The sequence below is a fragment of the Centruroides sculpturatus genome, unplaced genomic scaffold, assembly GCF_000671375.1.
Source record: "Centruroides sculpturatus isolate CEXI.00-Female unplaced genomic scaffold, Cexi_2.0 scaffold771, whole genome shotgun sequence".
Taxonomy (NCBI): domain Eukaryota; kingdom Metazoa; phylum Arthropoda; class Arachnida; order Scorpiones; family Buthidae; genus Centruroides; species Centruroides sculpturatus.
This window is the reverse complement of record NW_019385869.1, coordinates 229,751-249,891: the sequence shown is the minus strand read 5'-3', so window position 1 is coordinate 249,891 and position 20,141 is coordinate 229,751. Positions and strand designations below refer to the sequence as shown.

At 33.8% G+C, this 20,141-nt stretch overlaps 1 protein-coding gene across 1 annotated transcript; it reads left to right on the top strand.

Annotated features, from left to right (window-relative positions):
- Window positions 1-12,361: 12,361 nt before the first annotated feature.
- On the top strand, window positions 12,362-19,767 carry LOC111642640 (patched domain-containing protein 3-like). The gene is made up of 4 exons (XM_023389007.1): window positions 12,362-12,373; window positions 12,445-13,465; window positions 13,543-13,860; window positions 18,290-19,767. The coding sequence occupies exons 1-4, from the start codon at window positions 12,362-12,364 to the stop codon at window positions 19,510-19,512; spliced, it is 2,574 nt and encodes an 857-aa protein (XP_023244775.1). The 3' UTR covers window positions 19,513-19,767.
- The last annotated feature ends 374 nt before the right edge of the window (window positions 19,768-20,141 follow it).

Below are 20,141 nucleotides of genomic sequence, written 5' to 3'. Positions count from 1 at the left end.
TACTATTTTAGATGCGGTTTTTTGCGTTTTTGATTGCGTTTTAATAGAGTACGTCAACAGAATGTACACAAAGAAGGGATTTTTCGATATTCCCCCCGGGGGAGAGGGACAGGATTAAGGCTTACTGTGAAGAACTTCACTTCGATTATACTATTTTAGATGCGAGTTTTTGCACTTTTGATTGCGTTTTAATAGGGTAAGTCAAGAGAATGTACACTAAGAAAAAATTTTTCGAAAAATTTTCCCCCACGGGGGAAGTGTTATACATTTATAATAGATACATTTTGAGCCACAACAAGGCGTGGCGGGGTCTGCTAGTTCTATATAAACCGACATTAAGCTGATTTTATCTTTTATTTCTGTCTTATTATTTTATATATTTTAATATATAAAATATTAATACAGGATGGGGTTTCGTTGCTATCATTTTAATGTATAATGATAGCAACAAAACCCCATCCTGAAAAAAAAATGATGAATAACTCTACTTTTGTTGAGAAAGAGGATGTTTAGCTTCCTTTCTCCACTCCTTAACGTGGTTTTAACCAAACATATGGAAGAGTGACACAACTGATCATACCGTCAGATGATAGATTTCCTCGAATAATGATTAGGTAGAAAATATAGATAAAAAGGGAAATTTTTATAATCTCGGGGCAGATCATACCAGATAGAGTTGCTATACAGAAGCAGTTCTCGCGACATAGGGAGTTCCTCGACATGTTGTCAACTGCTACTCCTCCTGCTACACTTCCTGCTCCCACAGTCCAACCTCCTATCTCCCAAGAACCGGCTACTCATCGGCATGACTGCACCACCGAACGAAAGATGTCCAACGAGGTAATATGAATTTATTGTAAACTCTCTCTCTCTCGCGACATAGGGAACTTAGACCTAGAATATATTCATCTTTCTATGTTTCCTTATTTTGTTTTATTAAATAATTCTTTAGTTTATTTATGGACTCCTCTATTGTTGTTATTACCGATTTGCACAACCCCACAAAGAATTTTACCGCTCGAATTCTGTTAGATTAAGCCATCCAGTGAGAAAGTGGAACCGGTCCTTTAGATCCAACGATTAGAGGGTCCCTTCCTCGTATTCTCACAATATAAATATTTACTGTATAAGTTCACAATGTTCAATGTTAACTCAGGATATACTTCAATATTTTAATTCTTGAAGTTAGACTATATACAAGACATATTAAATATTTTCGAGTCTATCATTAAATCCTCTTACACAAACCACAGAAGACACAGTTATATTGGTTAGAAGATAAAACGTCTTTAAAACACAAATAATAAAAGGTAAAAATTCACATGTTTTTACCTTTTTAAAACATTGAAGAATATCCTGAGTTAACATTGAACATTGTGAACTTATGCAAATGAAGATGATGGACTCGTAACTACCACTAGAGGGATGAACCAGTTATAAAATTTGGAAAGGGATTTATAGTTGGTGAGAAGATTCTTAAGTTTTTAATGTAAAAAACGTCAGATCCTACAATAAAAGGCTGACGTTTGATTATTTTTAAACATGTGAATTTTTACCTTTTATTATTTGTCTTTTAAAGAAGTTTTATCTTCTAACCAATATAACTGTGTCTTCTGTGGTTTGTGTAAAAGGATTTAATGATAGACTCGAAAATATTTAATATGTTTTCGTAAATAGTCTAACTTCAAGAATTAAAATAAATATGTATGTACAGAAATTGAACTTTTCTTGCCTTTATGTTTACGAAATCTGCTATCAATTTTCTTGTTTTCAAGCTATCTAAGATTTCGTGTTCAATTGAAACTATAGCTAAATTACTTAGTGTCTATGCTGGTGCATTGTTGACCTTAAATAGTTTTTTTTTTTTAAATAATTTTTAACTTTGAAAAGAACCTTTCACTAAATGCTACTGAAACCGGCAATGTAAGTAATATTCTTAGTGCTATTGCTGTGTTCGAAAAGATTTAAATTAAGTCATTAGTAAAAAGATATTGTAATAGGGTTTGTGGATCATTAGAGTGGTTTTTTGAAAATGCAACTTCAAAGTATTGATTTCATTAAACAAATCAATACCGTCAATGTCTGTCTCACTACTCGAATCGTCTTTAAGCTTCAGATTTAAATCCTAACCAAGTTAAAATATCATTCATTGTACTCAGACCCATGTCAGAAGAATTATTAACAAAATAATTGCAATTCGATATGCGATAGAACTGTTCGAATGCGTACAAGTACAAAATGAGAAGGAAACTCTGTGGGGATTCCCTATTTTCGCCAGTCCTGTCAACTTTTGTCATAGAGCACGACTTTGGGTACTTGACTTTCGGATGGTTCAACCTGCCGACAGACGTTTCGCATTGTATCTTAATTATGATAAATGCCAATAGAAACGCTGTTAACGCCATAATATAAATAAGAATATAGTAATTGCGTGCCAGTCGGATATTTTTCTTAATGCGAAAACATTTCTTATGCTATAAGTAGTGTGGGTATTATGACAATGACTTTGAATATTACGTGACCGATCGCTCCATTTTCCTCCTTCTGGGCGTGCCGCCCGCGTGCCGTGCACGCCTTGCACGCCCACTTACGGCGAGCCTGGCAGCATGCCATACGACAATAAAAAATTACATTTAAAAAGGAGGAAATAATTCTATACTGGAAAAGTGACTTTTGATAGAGAAAAATAATACTTTCTCCATGTTACAATAAAGCAGTTAAAAATACTAAACGTTCGAAAAAAAATTTATAAAGTTAATATTGAGGTATGAAAACAAATTCTGAAGCCTTCAGAATACAAATAAAAGCCCTTACTTATTATTGCATTAAAAAAAAGTGTAAATGTTAGACGATAGAATTTGTTTGTTTGTGACTACATAATTATGCAATAAATCAATTGTGTTATTGCTCAACGCAATATCGCAGTTAACACAACTTTCTACCCAATTTTCGTACGATCATTCTATAAAAATCATAGAACAGTTATTTTGACGTCGTCATAATTACATGCTGCAATTTTATTTAAATTTCATTTTAATTAACGAATTTCCTTACAAAACGAATCATGTTATAAATTATTAAAATTATTAAAGCTTGAGATGACATGAGTATTATATACTGTCAAACTATTCATGTCCAATTATCATACGGATCAGTTCTACCCAAATTTACGCTGCATATAAATTGTCAGCATAATTCAATTAAAACAGCTTGACTTACGGTTCAGACATGAAGTATTTGAATAATTAGCAAAGGCTTTAGTCCCCTAATCCTTCTGCACATGGAGAGAAGTGGAATATGCAGATTTAAAATTTAAATCTCAGTAAAATAACATTTCATTTTCTAAAAGTTAATTATCTGATTTATTTTAAACTAATTATAAATTATCGTACGAACGAAATTAAGAATATAAAGTATTATTTAAAAAGAATTTAATAACAGCTCGAGGCAAAAATTTTAAAATTTAGTTGCCATAAAGAAACATTGCGCCGAAGGGTACAATTGACGTCTAGACACTACGTCATCTACGAGTAATTCTGTAATTGCAGAACACAGTATAAATTCCACTTGAGAAAGTCACACACGTGTGTAGAATGCTACTGTTTTTCAGTTTTTTGTAATAGTAAAATTATTCGGTAAGTAATAATTAATATGTCGATTGCTATATATTTAAATTAATATATATCGTGAAAAGATACATATCAAGTAGTAATATAATAGTTTCTCTTAATTGTAATTAATGTGAAATTGTTCGATATTGACTTGTTTTTGTGCCATAATTGCCGAAAAACCTGAATTGCATACCGAATGAAGCAATTATTTTCGCTTTGACGTTGCTGTAGGGTTAGTATGCCGACTAGAAAAGGGAAAATAGGGCGCATTACATTGCTTTTCTTTCTTTTTAGCTCCATCATGGGTCTAAAGAAAGTTTCCAAAGCTAGCAGAACCCACCACTGGCCAAGCAGTTCTGTTCCTTGAATACTGGAAGTTCAGTCGTGGATTTGAGCCACACCAGGACAGGCTGGCCACGCGGAGTTTTCCTGCTTTTTCACCTCTTTCTGCCTTGTGGCATTAAGAGGGTCTTTTTAGCGAGCCCATTATGAGTTCAGCCAGGCTCACAATGGGCGGCCGGGTTTTGATGAATGGGGTCTGACGTATCCGGACGAACCATCCCACGAAAACTTCCTGGGGATTTTTCGATCTGTCCGGATTTTATCCCTGGTCCCCTGATCAGTAGGCCTGCCGCTTAGACCGCTCTGCCATCCGGATGTCGGAGTTTTTCCGGGTTTTCTCGACGTCTGTAACCCTCCACGCCCTGTAACGCCTGAATTTTTCGTTTCGTTTCGTTGAGTGATTGATATGAAGTTAATGGCTATTAATTTCTATACTTTGAATAGCTTGTGGTTTGTCGCTAGGCGACCGAAGAGCCAGCCTTATAGAATGGTCAATGCGAGCGGGTAAAAGAATGTCTTTCCGAAGGACTTTTTAAGTGAAATTGGCTCTATTCAGGCGTCATCGACGTGGAGAGAACCTGGAAAACTCCATGCTGCCAGCCCGTCCGAGCGCGGCGTGAACCCACGACCGAACTACCAGTATTCAGGGTCTAGTCCATTCAAGTGCAGGGATGAAGACCGCTCGGCCACTGGTGGGCCACGCCTGAATAAGGGCCAGTTATCCTTAATTAAAAACACCTTACGGAAGGCATTCCCTAGGCAGATCGCCCAAGTGTTGAGTTCCGTAACTTAAGTAAATAAACAAACAGAGCCAGCAGTCCTTTCAATATTATGTTAAATGTTCATTTCTTCTTTACATTACAGAAATTTTTTTAAAAATTCAGGATGCATCGGGTTAGTCTTTTATATTAATTTTAAATTAACTTCTTATTGTTTTTAGTATTAAACACTGTATTTATTCTTTATAAAAAGTGTTTTTGGTATGTATTTTGAACAAAATACTTCAATTCACATTGATTTATATCGAAATAATTCCATCGGTTTCCGCCGATTGTTTTCGGACAGATTATCGAGGAAAACCGAGGTATCACTGTACTTAAAAAAAAATTGTCAAATGTCCCAAAAGTTCGAATACACTGATTTTCTATGCAAGTTTCATTTGTCGTGCTGCCCGGGGCAGAGGCGAGTATAAAAAAAAGTATATTATATATATAGCCTATATAATAACAAAGTGTTGTCAAAAACGACAGGCCAAAGATATTATTGATAAACTACTGATTTGTGCCATTTATACTGTTTAGTTTAATTATTAATCGAAAATTTTTTATTGTTATTACTATGTATTTTAAGTTAGCTTACATCAATATCAACAATCGTTTTATTTACATAAAGCAGATAAACTAAAACATGGCCCGAAAATCTATGCTAACATATTAAATGTTTTAATGCGAAAGTTATAAAAATACATTTTAATTTGGTAACTGATGGAGCTTTTTTTGGCACACACAGAAACTTCGTCGAACTTCGTTTCTTGTGACGACGATATTTGGAGAGATGAAGCGACTACGATGAAAATACCCGCTACTTGTCCTTGAACATCTGAGTTTTTATGTAATTTTTGTTGCTCAATTTTCTTCCGATTGGTAGGACTTCCATTTTCTCGCTCTCCGAATTCTCACTCACGTGTCTCCAGATGGAAAAATGAGATAAGTTCGAGTTTCAAGGAACATTGAGATGGTCTACCCGACGCCATCGTTTCGACTCTGATCGAGATTACCCATGAACTAAGACACACGCGCTGCTATTTTCTTTTGTCAATCCCTCTACTTTTCTGTTTATTAATTTTTGCTCTATTTCTCGATTGTATATGAGCGATGCTGTGGCGCCGGCTCGCTCGTATACATTTAAACCACATGTTAAATCACATGAGTGTTCTTTCTGCTTGCTCTTCTTTACACTTTATCTGTTCATTTAACAATATTTGATTGAAGTTATAATATAATTTTAGTGGAAATATTCAAAACAATTATGTAACCTCTTTTTGTAATTCGTTAGTTATTAAATTAATTTCCATAAAATACTTCATTTTTGTCAAAAGATTTAATTAGAATCTTATTATATATTTCGAATTGATATAATCACTGTGCTACATAAATTTATTTATTTGTGAATATTTTAGCATTTATACAAATGTTTATTCTCTTTTGTTCTATTCTTAGTGCCTATGTTGTATCTATATATATAATCGAGATGGGTTTATAATAATAATAATAATAAGCGCAAAATGTGAACGGTTCAAAGATGAAATTTGGTAAACAGAATGNTTTGTGAATATTTTAGCATTTATACAAATGTTTATTCTCTTTTGTTCTATTCTTAGTGCCTATGTTGTATCTATATATATAATCGAGATGGGTTTATAATAATAATAATAATAAGCGCAAAATGTGAACGGTTCAAAGATGAAATTTGGTAAACAGAATGCACCATAAGAATGAACATTAAGAAGAGATTATTGGAAATTCTACCCCAGAGACACGGGAAGGAGAGAATTAATTTTAGTCAGTATAAAGTGTAGATAATAAAGAAGGAAAAAAACAGTGGCGCAAATAATATACATTTTGGCAATTAATAAATATTTTAATCATTTCCACTTTTCGGGTAACCGAAAAATAAATCCAAAATAAACGAATTTCAACGAATATTTGAATTCATTCCAAATTCGAAATATAATGTTCTGTACAAGTTTTTTTATATTATAACATTTAAAATTAATTATTTTATTTTAGTAACGTTATCATGAAATAAGTTAATTCCCATTAAAATGAACAATTTTTTAATTTTTTAATTTTATACGTTATTTCACTTTTCATTATTATTTTATTATTAATACTTAATACTAAAAATAAAATCAATAATGAATTAAATCGTATTTTTCCATTAGATATTTCATAAATAAAATAGTGAAAACGAAATTACTCTTAAATTTGACTTTAAATAATATAATCGATGTGAGTTGATCATGATAATATTAATAATAATAATCTGGTCATAAAAACTAAAAACTACAGAAAACACATACTCAAAAATGCAACACTCACAAATGACACATGCAGAAAATGTTATGCCATGTCAAATATTATAAAACACATCACTTCTGTCTGTAAGTTCTTCGNTATAAATAATATAATCGATGTGAGTTGATCATGATAATATTAATAATAATAATCTGGTCATAAAAACTAAAAACTACAGAAAACACACTCAAAAATGCAACACTCACAAATGACACATGCAGAAAATGTTATGCCATGTCAAATATTATAAAACACATCACTTCTGTCTGTAAGTTCTTCGCACAGACAGACATAGACATACATAATCAAGTAGCAAATATAATACACCAAGGACTTGCAAACAATCAGAAATTTTTAGACATCCGTGAACCATACTACTAACACATTTCACAGACAGTATTAGAAAACAACATGCCCCAAACGTAATAAGACAAAGCTATAATCACAGATAAAACAATTTACCACAACAGACCAGACATCACACTCATTGACAAACTAAACTACATACATTTGTAAGATAGCCGATGCGATGAAGATAGGGGACTTGAAAACCCACTCCTCGGCACCTGTGTAAGTTTGCCGTTTTTTGCCGTTCGTATTAAGCAATTATTCCCGTTTGCCGCGGGAATAATTGCTTGGGACCAATTATTCCCGCGTCAAAATGAACCTAACGGAAGGCTGTATGTGGACTGTGGCGTAGGAAGCAAATGATGACAAGTGTTTTACACAAGAAAGCCGTTTATTTGTTAATATTTACGCTTACATCGACAATTGACAGTCCTTCACTGGTCCTTCGGAGAGGCTGAGAGGCGAGAACTTCAACGTTGGTCTTATCCTAGGGGCGGACGAGATACGGTCGCTGGGCAATGTGGACGATCGGGGAAATTGTGCGGCAGAATTCTAAGTTGTTGGCGACGACACAACACAATTCAGATCACGACTTTTTGTGTAATACAGAGGAGACTCCCCCTTTTGACTTTGAATGTCTGATTTTTATAGTTTTTCTCCCGTTATTCATATTCCCGATTGGTCCCTCGTCCCCTTCCTCGCTTCCCGATTGATATCTCTTTTCTTTCGGGCGAAAACCGAGAATGCCTCGGGTCGCGGGAATGGCCCGATTCCAGGTGTCTATTTGACGCCTTTTTTTGTCGATTGTGCTCGGAGATTGTTGACAAAACTGCAAGACTCGCGCTGATAATTTAGCCCCGTTATTCGTGATTTTTGTCATCTGAGTACTTTAACGATCATATGCGATGATTTATATCTCTTAAATGTCTTCCTCTTTTCCGAAATTGTTTCAATCAATCAATTAGATTGATTGTTTATGAGCACTTGATTAAAATTCCTATCTGTTTATGAACACTTGTGTCTGATTTATAACTTTTCATTTTGACATTGACAGTTCGTTTAACAAGTGTTGGAGTTATCCGGAACTCGTTGTTTACATTTTTTGCCGCGTTGTTTAGATTATGGAATTTTCTTCTCTCTCTCATATTTAATCTATCGATATAATTTAGACATAAGAATGCCGCGATTTACGCGATTTCGGAACTCGGTTGGGTCTTCACACATTATAGACATATTCATTCTAAACACTCACAATATACAAAACACACGCATTGAAAAAATCAGCAAGCACACGGATCACGCCCAGGAAATGAGGCATCTGTGGAGGATGAATAGGGTGCATATTGCACCTGTCGTTCTCTCCTCTACAAATCTCATACCCCACACACTACACCAGGGGTGGGCAACCTTTCGCATACCGTGCGCCAATTTTTTGATAGACGAGTTCAGATGCGCAGTGGCGTACCGTGGATGTTAGCCGCCCGGGGCGGAGAAATATTTCGGCCACCCCTTAATTAGGTATTTCAATTTATAAGACAAAAATTTAGTTTTGCCACAGAACAAGCAATGAAAAATGCGGTTGTGAAGTAGTTACCCGTATAAAATACAGTAGAGCGTCGATTATCCGAATCAATTGGGGACCGGAGTTGTTCGGAAGATCGATGTTTCGGATAACCGATTATGTACGAAAAAATATATTAATTTATCCCATCTTGACATTTTTCTCCGTTGCGTGTCGCTTCGCGTTGAATTTTCGTCGATGTTAAGCCTAACGAAGACTATTGCATCGTTAAAAATTATTTTTTTTATTTTGTACGAACAAAATAAATATATTGAAAAATATAAAAACAATAAAAAATTATACTTCAGAAGTTAATTTAGAATAAAAAACGTAAAATATTTGAGTAGCCCAAGACATAGCCAAAGATTGCAGCGCCACAGCACTGGCAAAAATTTAAATTTGCCGACTGGAATTCTTTCGGTTAATTGACGTTTCGGAAGATTGACTTTCGGATAATCGACGCTCTACTGTAGTTCTATACGATATTAGTGGTGTACATGAACACGAATGTATTGTGTATCGTACAGGCAAAAGAAAAAAAATGTCAACAGGTGTCACAGGTACTACTGGGGAAAAGAAGTTAGTAGTCCAATCCGATTCCCGGACTGTCCGGACGGTAGCACTATCGTGGGACGTTAGCACTGTCATTTAGACACCTGTACTGATCGAAAATAAACATACATGCATACACTCTAATTTACTATGTGGAGAACACTCATTTTATCTGTAAAGTTGATTGCAACGAATTGTGCAACAAATGAACTTGCCAAGACAGACTATAAAAAATTAATTTTCTATGTAATATTCATAATTGCAAAGAAGCCAAATCTGGCAATGTTGCTCAGAACCGACTGAAGCGCCACTTGTAATCGTCCAATGCGCCAAGTTTGGCGCATGCGCCACGTTTTGTCCACCCCTGCACTACACAAAAGCCGGAGAACATTGAATACAAATACATAATGACACAGCAGGAGGCCGCTATATTGAATACAACCTCTCATATTGTTAGGAAATTCCTGAATACACACACACACTCACACACTTATTTAATCTTTACGTTGTTTTGGTTACTATGCGTTGACTCTGGTCCGGCATAGTTCACAGCTACCGGTGTCAACTGATTATAACTCACTAAACCCATAATAAAAATAATAATAAGCGCAGAGCCCAAACGGTTAGGACTTGAAAGTTGACATTTGGTACCCAGTTAGGGTTCGTCATGAGAATGTACACGAACAATAGAATTTCAAAATGTCCTTACGGGGGAGAAGGAGAGGGTTAGGCCGGTGAAAACGGGTAAGATTGGTTATAATGTAATAATCTGAATCTTCGCTATCTTTACTTTTTGACCGACCTATTACCTCCCGACCTATTCCAGTAATAAAAAGTATTGTTTCCCATTAGAAAAAGCTTATAATTTTAACCTTAAAATAATTTTGACCTTTGACTAAGACAATAAGGATAAAGGTACGTCCGGTTTTGAAATTTTCTGCTTTTCCCATTTCCGCGGTAAAAATACGTGTTCCGATTGAAAAAAAAAAAAGAAACAACCTCCGAATGACTTTAAAGGTGAATTTCAAGGTAACGTCTGAGTTTACCAGTTGATTGGCCCCTCGGCACCCTACAACTTTTGTCTATATTTTTTTCCAAAATAATAAGATCCAATTAAGTTATTTCAATGTCTCAAGATAAGAAATTCATAATTACGAATTTCGTTTTTTTCAAAACTTTTATTGTAGACTAAAGAAGAACGTCATCATTTTTTGAAAGTAGTAAACATTGTTCATTTTATTCGCTCATTTTATAACAGATAACGTCAGTCGCAATATCAAATTTTGAGGCTTAAATGTTAATGAACTTTAAGGGCTTGTACACATTAGGCGTTTTGCGTTGCGTTAAACGCGCGTTAGCAGCGTACGCAACGCGCGTTAGCTCGGCGTTCGACGAACGTTTAGTTCGGCGTTAGCACTGGCTCAGTTTGGAAATGAACGTAAAAGTAATTGCTTGCGTGTGCCTTCTCCATCGTCTCTACAAAAGATGATGGCAGAGGCAAAGAGAATTTTGGGTGCACCCAATATTACGAGAGAGACTGACGCATGGAATGTTTTTGACGTCATATCCAAAACTAAGATAATATGAACCGAAATTTTTTAATTTTTTTAGAATAACTATAAAATCATTTGACGATGGCTGGTCTCTTTTAGATTTCATCAATAAATAGATCAGTATCGAAATAATCGTTCTCCATTTCGGCCAACGTACGTCCACTCTACCCGAAAAGCGCGCGATCGAATGTACAACAACATGGCAGCACATTCATCTCAATACGCGCGGCTAATGCCCGTTTTAACAAAAATCTATCAAAAAACGCGCGTTTGAAGGCGCTTGGCCAAAAGTGAGCCTATGCATAACTTTTGATTTTTTAAAACGCGCGTTACCAAAACGCACGTTTAAAAACGCCTAATGTGTGCACAGCCTTAAGCCTCAAAATTTTTTCATTGGGCCGCAATTTAAATAATTTGTAGACTTATAAATTTTCACTGTTGTAAGTCTGTCTATCTGCCCTTCCTTAATCTCGATAATGGAGTTAAATAGATGAAAGCCGAAAAGAGATGTGGAAAGCTTCCGGGTAGGAAATCCGATTAAGTATATGTGAACTTTCTACGCAAACCAGAAGTCACGTTATTTTACATTTCCCGAATAATTTCTCACAAAAGATGTTAGATACATCACCTGTAGTACTCTATTGTTAAAGAAAAGGTACGATGTACTGTACAGGGGGAAGCATCTAAGAATTTGAAATGAAAAGCATATATCTTAAATAAAATAAATAAAAAAAATTCTTCAATTTAATTAATTTTAGGAAATAAAGACATTTTCATTTTCATAGGAAATAAAGACATAAATTCATTTGTTTTGTTCCACTTCTTTTCATATTAGACACTTTAAATAAATTCAAACCTTTGTAAAACGGACAATGAAAAACATAAAAAATAGCCATTCTTTAAAGGTTGTTTTCTATAGACGAATCTTTAATGAACAATGTTTTTTTATGCTGTTTACTTTCAAAACAATTTTATATAGTCTTATTTCAAATAATAATTTTATAAATATAATGTAATGACACAATTGACATGTTTCTCTCAAAAAAATAACAGAAACTATTTAACAAAGGCTGGCTTCAATTAAATAATTTCAAACAAAATCAACGAATAAAGCATTATACAAACAGATGATACACGTCGTACAAGACACTACAGTTTATCTAAGGGTAAACTTTCTACTCGGAAATTTTAAAACTTTATTGAATTATTTTTATAGGCGAAAGATATTTCATTCAATCTGATAGAATCAATCATCGTGAAGAACCATACTCTAAATATTGTCAGGACAATTCAGGATTTTCCTAATTCAAGATAACAATGAACAAACAGGTAAAAATCATTCCACTACACTAAACATTTGAAATGCGTATGATAAAGTAATTTCTATTTAAATTTTTTAGGTAAGAAGAATCGACACTTCAAAGAAAACGAAATGTATGTGTCTGACAAACACCGTGTCCAGTATAATTGGTCGACTTGGTGTAATAATTAGTCGATATCCTCTCTATTTTGTCATTGTTCCTGTCATTATTTCCGGTTTATTATCAATCGGACTTATCAAGGTTCATACGAACGACGACAACGATTCTCTCTTAGCTGGAAACAGGGGAAAAGTTTTTGATGCCAAACAGTTTATACATAATTCATTTCATATCAATTCGGGTAGATTCGATTTTTTACGACTTACTAAACGCCCGCTTTTTCCAATGATCTACATAGTAAATGACAGAGAAAGCAACATTTTACACAAAACGTTCTTAAAAGAAATACAAATTGTAGATCAGGTTGTAAAAAATACCACAGCTATTGTAGATGGAAAGATTATTGGTTACTCTGACGTGTGCCAGATTGTAGATGGCAAGTGTTTAGAAAATACTCTTATTGATCTGCTGAACGACTCCGAAAATGCTATCCATAAAATATTAAAAATGAAGTATCCCGTTAATATGGATCCTCTAACATACGCGTACAAAATCCTTTGTCTGAATTTAGGAGGGGTGAAGACAGACGACAAAGGATACATAATTGAAGCAAAAGCCGTTCGTTTACTGTATCCGACGGACGAATCGAATGCAAGTAAGAAAATGTGGAATGAAGAATGGAAAACAGCAGTTTACAACAAGTTAAGAGATTATACTTTCGAGCATATTAAAGCATTTCCCGATCCATTCGCGTCTACCGATTATGAAATAAAACGCATTTCACAGGAATTAGTGTCCTTGATAAGCGTGGCTGTAATCGTCGTTGCCATTTTCTCCATGGTGACGAACATGACAAACAATTGGGTGAAATCCAAACCCTGGTTAGGCGTATCTGCTGTCGTATCTGCGGGTCTCGCTATTGCCACCACTTTTGGGTTTTTATCCGCCTGTGGAGTACAAAATGTTCGGTGGAACGTCAGTCTTCCTTTCATGATTCTTGGTAAGCTAAACTATAATATACTTGCAAATGCTAATAAATTTCGCTTTATATATTTTTATTGATTTGATATATTAAAGCTACGGAAGTGGACGACTCGTTTGTCGTATTGGCTTGTTGGAAGGTAACAGATTGCGACGACAGCGTGGAAAAGCGAATGGAACAGACATATCGCAACGCTGCAGTGTCCATCACCATAACGTCTCTAACGAATTTCTTCTCCTATTGCATTGCCATGACCTCACCATTTCCGAGTGTAAGAATATTCTGTTTGTATGCTGCAACGAGCATCTTTTTCAGTTATTTCTTTCAGTTATTATTTTTTGGTGGATGTTTGGCATTAAGTGGATACAGGGAAGAGAAGAATCTTCATCCTTTCACATTTAAACCAGCTTTTGGTAAATATGTTAAAACTGTTTAATTTTTATTATTAATTTTTTTCCTATTTTTTAAATAATAACTTAAAGTTTAAACTGTATTGCTCGACACACTTTTCTTCTTCATGACAGGGCATTTGATTTAAAATGTTAGTGAGAATCCGTTAAACTGTCCTTAATTTATGGGGAATTCATTATAGATTGTAATTATAAAAATAGGAAAAGTCATGTTTTAAGTGTTTTAATTATAAATTATGTCACATATTTTTAAATGAGAAAATGTATATAGTGGAAGCCATTCGATTTTGAAATTTATATTTTTGAGTAAATGTGACAACAAACACAAAATAGTTGACTTTCATAATACATATTTATTAATTACTTTTTCGGCGTTTTTATATATAACAGAGGAAAAGTATGGCGATCGATCAAAGAAATGACTTTGCAAGATTCTTATACTTTTTGATTCGAGTGACATTTAAACGTGGATAAATGCAAAAGTATTCGGGAGGTTTTCTGTGTGTTGAAATGTCAACTTTTGAGGGGGAAGATTTTGTTAACAAGATTTATAGCCGAACAACGTCAGTTCTTTTCGTCAAAAATTTATAAAATATTGTGGAGAGGTTTCAGTGTTAAATGTATTCATGCTATTAAATTTTTGTGATCAACAGTCGAAAAGATAAGAAAATAGAAAAGGTCGTATATCATATTTGGACTAGGTCGTCGCTTAAAGACTAATTTACTCTTTACTAGAATTTTTTTAGTTTTCGATAAAACTCGCTTTTACTGTGAAAATTTATTATATTTTTTCACTTTATAATAATTTTAAATATATAAAGTTTTTAAAGAAAAAATCATAATACAGTCGTGTGCAAAAGTTTAAGACTAGCAGCCGATTTTCGTATTTTAAAACATAGCATCATTTACACACAATATTGCATTATTTTATGTGTTGAATGCATCACACACTTTTGACTGCTGTAAATAACCACCTCATCTTATTCATCGCTAGTTATTTTGTAAATTTAACCATAGAGGTGCTATTTTCTGATCATTGTAATGAGTAAAACGCTATCACTTACTGTTGCAAAACGGGCAAAAGTTTAAGACTAGCAGCCGATTTTCGTATTTTAAAACATAGCATCATTTACACACAATATTTCATTATTTTATGTGTTGTAATGCATCACACACTTTTGACTGCTGTAAATAACCACCTCATCTTATTCATCGCTAGTTGTTTTGTAAATTTAACCATAGAGGTGCTATTTTCTGATCATTGTAATGAGTAAAACGCTATCACTTACTGTTGCAAAACGGGCAGAAATTGTGGCCTTGCATAAAGTTGGCTTTTCTGAACGTGAAATAGCTAAGATGTACATGTGAGCAAGACTGCTGTTCATCAAGCTGTCAGTAAATTTAATAAATTTGACAATTCAGGAAAATACACAGACCTGAAGAGAAGCGATCGCCAAAGAAAAATGAGTGCTCGTGATGATCATGTTATCCGAAGGATGGTAGTGAAATCTCCAACAACCCCCGGCAAGAAGATTAAACGTACTCTAGATGCAAAGGGCACCAACATCAGTTTGGTCAAACGTCTTGAAATAGTACTCAAAGATTTTGCTTTATTATCCTACAAACCAGCTAGGAAACCTCGGCGTACCCCAAACATGAAAAAAAAAACGACTGACTTTCGCCCAGAAACATAAGAACTGGACAGTACAACTGTAGATCGCTGCAGTCTCATTTCTGATAGTTGCAGTAAAAATTAAACATCTGATTGCCAAATTATTTTATACTCTTCACTATGAATCTTGCATTTTAAAGATGTAATTTAAAAACTATCAAACGTATAGTAAAGTAAAAAAGCGAAACATTTTTATACCATTATATCATACCTATAATATTTATCAGTTAATAGCATTGCCCGGGTAAAAAACAACAACAAAGATTAAGATTAAGATTATTAGATTACAGTAGACCCCCCATAACACTGTTGATAATTCCGGGTTATATCAATTCCATGTTGTACGAGTCACTTAGATTTTACAAATACGTGAGCCGTTCACACGTATTTGTAAAATCTAAGTGATTCCCACTAGAACTCCCAATAGGGTATTTTCCCGGGGCAACCCCTAGTGGGAGTTCTAGCAGCAGCGATATCATTCCGTGGTATAAATAATAAATTCCTATTACAAATAAATACAATAATAAATAAAAAATTTCTCCGGCGTACACTACTAAAACGCAGGCAAATGTGCAAAAAACTGCATCAAATAATAATATATTGAATTTATTGTTAATTTAAATAATAGCTAGGGCCGCCGCTAATGGCCATTTTTGGTATACAATGACATAAAGAAAGAATCCGATTTTTCAAATTTATATAGTAGATACTGTATATCAAAAAGAGAAAAGAGACATATCCTAATGTCATGAATTTACTGTTAACGTCCTCATTCGTTTGTCTGTGCCTAGAAAAAAAAGCATTAAAAACAACCGATGGACTAAATTAATTCGGTTTCAATCTTAGGTTTTCGAATGTGGAAATGTTGTTGCTTTGTACAAATGTCTCGATTGTGTATACAGTATCATGCAAAACGTTTTCCTTATTACGCACGTATAAGATAGTAGAAACACTAACTGAATGCTTGTTTCGTGGTGACTCATAGAACGAATATTTGAACCGGTGGTAACAGATAATCTAGAACATGTTGTAGTCAATAATGTAAAGAGATCTAGATTAAACAAGAAAAATTCGAAAAACAGTCAAAATACGTATCAAAAAGTGATACAGAACTTGCTGTAAAATCATAATTATCAAAGTAATGCTATTAAGTTTAGGAATATAACGTAATTAATTAGAATAGAACTAAATGCTAATTCAGTTTCATTATTACCATTTTAACTCACATGTTTTATGTGCGTTGACAGTTTATTTTTTTATCCTCCAGTAATTTATGAGTTTCTGTAATCGTCGATGTAAAAGAGTCCTTTGTCATAGCGTAAAATTGAAACAGACATATGATTTTTCTCCTTATTATTCTAAATTCATTTACATTATTTTAAATATATAATTAACATTTCACTACTATATTTATATTTTAAAATAATATATAGCGCATAGAATATTTACGGGTATATACTCTTAAATCTCAATTTTATACATGTGATTATAACAATATTTTTACCTTTATGTTATTACTGTTATACTTTTTTGTTTCGATATAGCCAACTTACACCTTGTGAATAAATAAAAATAATTATAATAGTATAGTTTCTGATTAGTAAACTGAAGATATGAGCCGAAAATATTCACTCTTTGTAGGAAGAAATTACACTAGAATAATAAGTCATATTTCAAACAATGTTCATGTAGACAATATTGACATGTAGAAAAAAAGTTAACAAAATTGTTTAGGTTGGTGAGTAGAAGTATATTGCTTGCTTTCTTTAAAGATAATTTAAGCTCTTTTATGCGGCTAATTCAAAAGAAAGTGTAATCTCTAATTTACTATGAATTAGTCTGCTACGACATCCAGGCGCTTCCACAATAAATTCGTTAATTAAATTCAAAAACTAGTATTAATTTTAATCGTAAAATTTCTGTAAAATTATGATTTAGATTATTATAGACTAGCAGGTGGGCCCGGCGTTGCTCGGGCAAAAGTAACGATAACTAAGATAAAGATTATTACGTTACAGTAAACCTTACCCGTTTTCACAGAATGCAATAATTGGGTCCCCTTGTTTCAAGACTAATTAGAGAATTTTTAGATGGGTCTAAAAATATGTTCGATTTCCCGCAAAAACGAAAAAAACTGCATCTGAGTATTGCACGTCGCTTTCTCTTAATAATTGCATTGTTACGTAGCATTTCCATTGTTGACACTTCCATTGTTACTTAGCACTTCCATTGATACTTAGCACTTCCATTGTTACTTAACACTTCCATTGTTGATGGAAGTGTTAAGTAACAATGCTTAAGTAACAGTGTTAAGGCTTAACACTTCCATTGTTGATGGAAGTGTTAAGCCTTAATCCTGTCCCTCTCCCCCGTGGGGAGGAATTTCGAAAAATCCCTTCTTAGTGTGCGTTCTCCTAACGTACCCTAACTGTGTACCAAATTTTAACTTTCAACTCCTCACCGTTTGGGCTCGTATCCATAATGTATATAGAAGTTTTAATCCTGTCTCTCTCCCCCGGGGAGAATTTCGCAAAATCCCTTCTTAGTGTGCGTTTTCGTGACGTACCCTATCTGTGTACCAAATTTCAACTTTCAACTCTTAACCGTTTGGGCTCTGCGCTGATTATTATTATTATTATCAACCCGTCTCGATTATATATATAGATGCAATCATAATTTAAATGATAAGATTTCTTTATTGTTATAAAATATCATACAAATGAACTTAATTCATCTATAGAATATATTTTAATTTTACAGAAACTGTTGGACAAAGTGACTTTTACAAAAAAGAAAATGAAGACTGTTTTATGAAGTTCTTCAGAGATACATTTTCGGCTTTTATTTTTCATCCTGTATCACGAATTCTTATTATTTTATCGTATTTTATATTATTGTCAACTAGTATATGGGGTGTTATGTCCTTACAAGAAGGGCTGAATGTCCGCAAATTCAATTCAGAAAGCTCCGACATTACACAGGGATTTCATGTTTTCTATAAATATTTTACCCAATACCCTTTTACGGTGCACGTCGTAATTAACGAAACTTTAGATTATTCTAATCCACGAGTTCAAGAATCAGTTAATAATTTCTTGGAAAAATTTCACACTATTGAAAATATTGCCAGACAGGAGTACGAACTTTCTTGGTTAAAATATTATAAGGAATTCCAAAATCATCCCATTTCGAAATATTCTTTAAGGGGTTACGATCTGTCTCAGAAGCAAGATTTTATAGATGCTCTTAGAAACGTCTTCTTGAAAATCACAGGAGCCAAGCATTTTAACAATGACATAATTTTTAATCAAAATTACACCGATATTGTCGCCAGTCGTTTCTTTTTTCTAGCGAAAAATGTTTCGGACAGAGTAAGAGAATACAAAATAGTTAAGGATTTATTGAAAACAGCCGAAGATGCGCCATTTTCCGTTGTAATCCATACATTGATAGCACCTATAATCGAACAAGGAATCGTTATCAAACAGATAACATTTCAGCTGTTTTGGATCACTTCCTTGTTAATTTTCGGCATTTTCGTTTCTTTAATTCCCAATTTGCATTGCGCTGTTATTGTCGCTACCTGTGTCGTGTCCATCACCGTGCAGACGATCGGATTCGTGTCTTTATGGGATATCAATCTAGATATCCTGTCTCTGCTTAGCTTGACTCTCAGCATCGGGTTCTGTGTTAATTATCCTACCCATATATGCTATTCTTTCGTTACTTCACTACAAGCAACGACTGAAAAGAAGTTAAAGGATCGTTTATGTCACGTGGGTTTCCCGTTAATTCAAGGGGCAATATCTACTGGATTAGTATTGATAATCATCGGCTATTATAATATGTATGTATACACCACTTTCGTTAAAATCGTTTTCGTAATTGTACTGCAATCAGTATTTCACGCATTATTTCTTATTCCAGCAATAATATCGATAACTTCGCTATGTACAAGAGCGTGTCAAAAACGCAGAGCATGAATACTATTTGGGTGCACATAGCTGTTATCATTGATAATATACTCGTAAATTTTTTATACTCAATTATTATAAATGGGCATATATTAACGAAGATTAATATTTCTTGTATTTGCTTTGACGGTTTAAAGTATTTTCGATGTTTGAAAATTATTTTTTAATAAGTTAGAATATTTTATACGTGCTTTTTAACAGTAGAAAATTATATATTTCGACTGGATTGAGATTGTAAAGTACAGCAAGAAATGACGAATACTTCCTTTGGCAGCCAAACATTTTTAGGAGCAACGATCCAAGAAAGATGAAGCTATGAAGTAATTGATTAAATTAAATTTGTTATTAAGATCATAAACTCACTATTACGTGGAATCATAATAGCAATGTGTTAAGAATAATTTGAGAATTTGTTTCCAATAAAAATATGTTTATATTAAATTGATGGAATAAGGAACTTAACACTTGGGCAATCTGAAAGGAATAACTTGAATGATTTCTTAAGTGTTGCATAATAACGGAAACTCGACATTTATTTGTGTGTTAAACTTGTGACGAATCCCTGAAAACATCACGTGGTCATCTATTTACTTTTGTTGCTCTAGTATTGAATAGATAAACCTTTGCGAAAAAGCGAA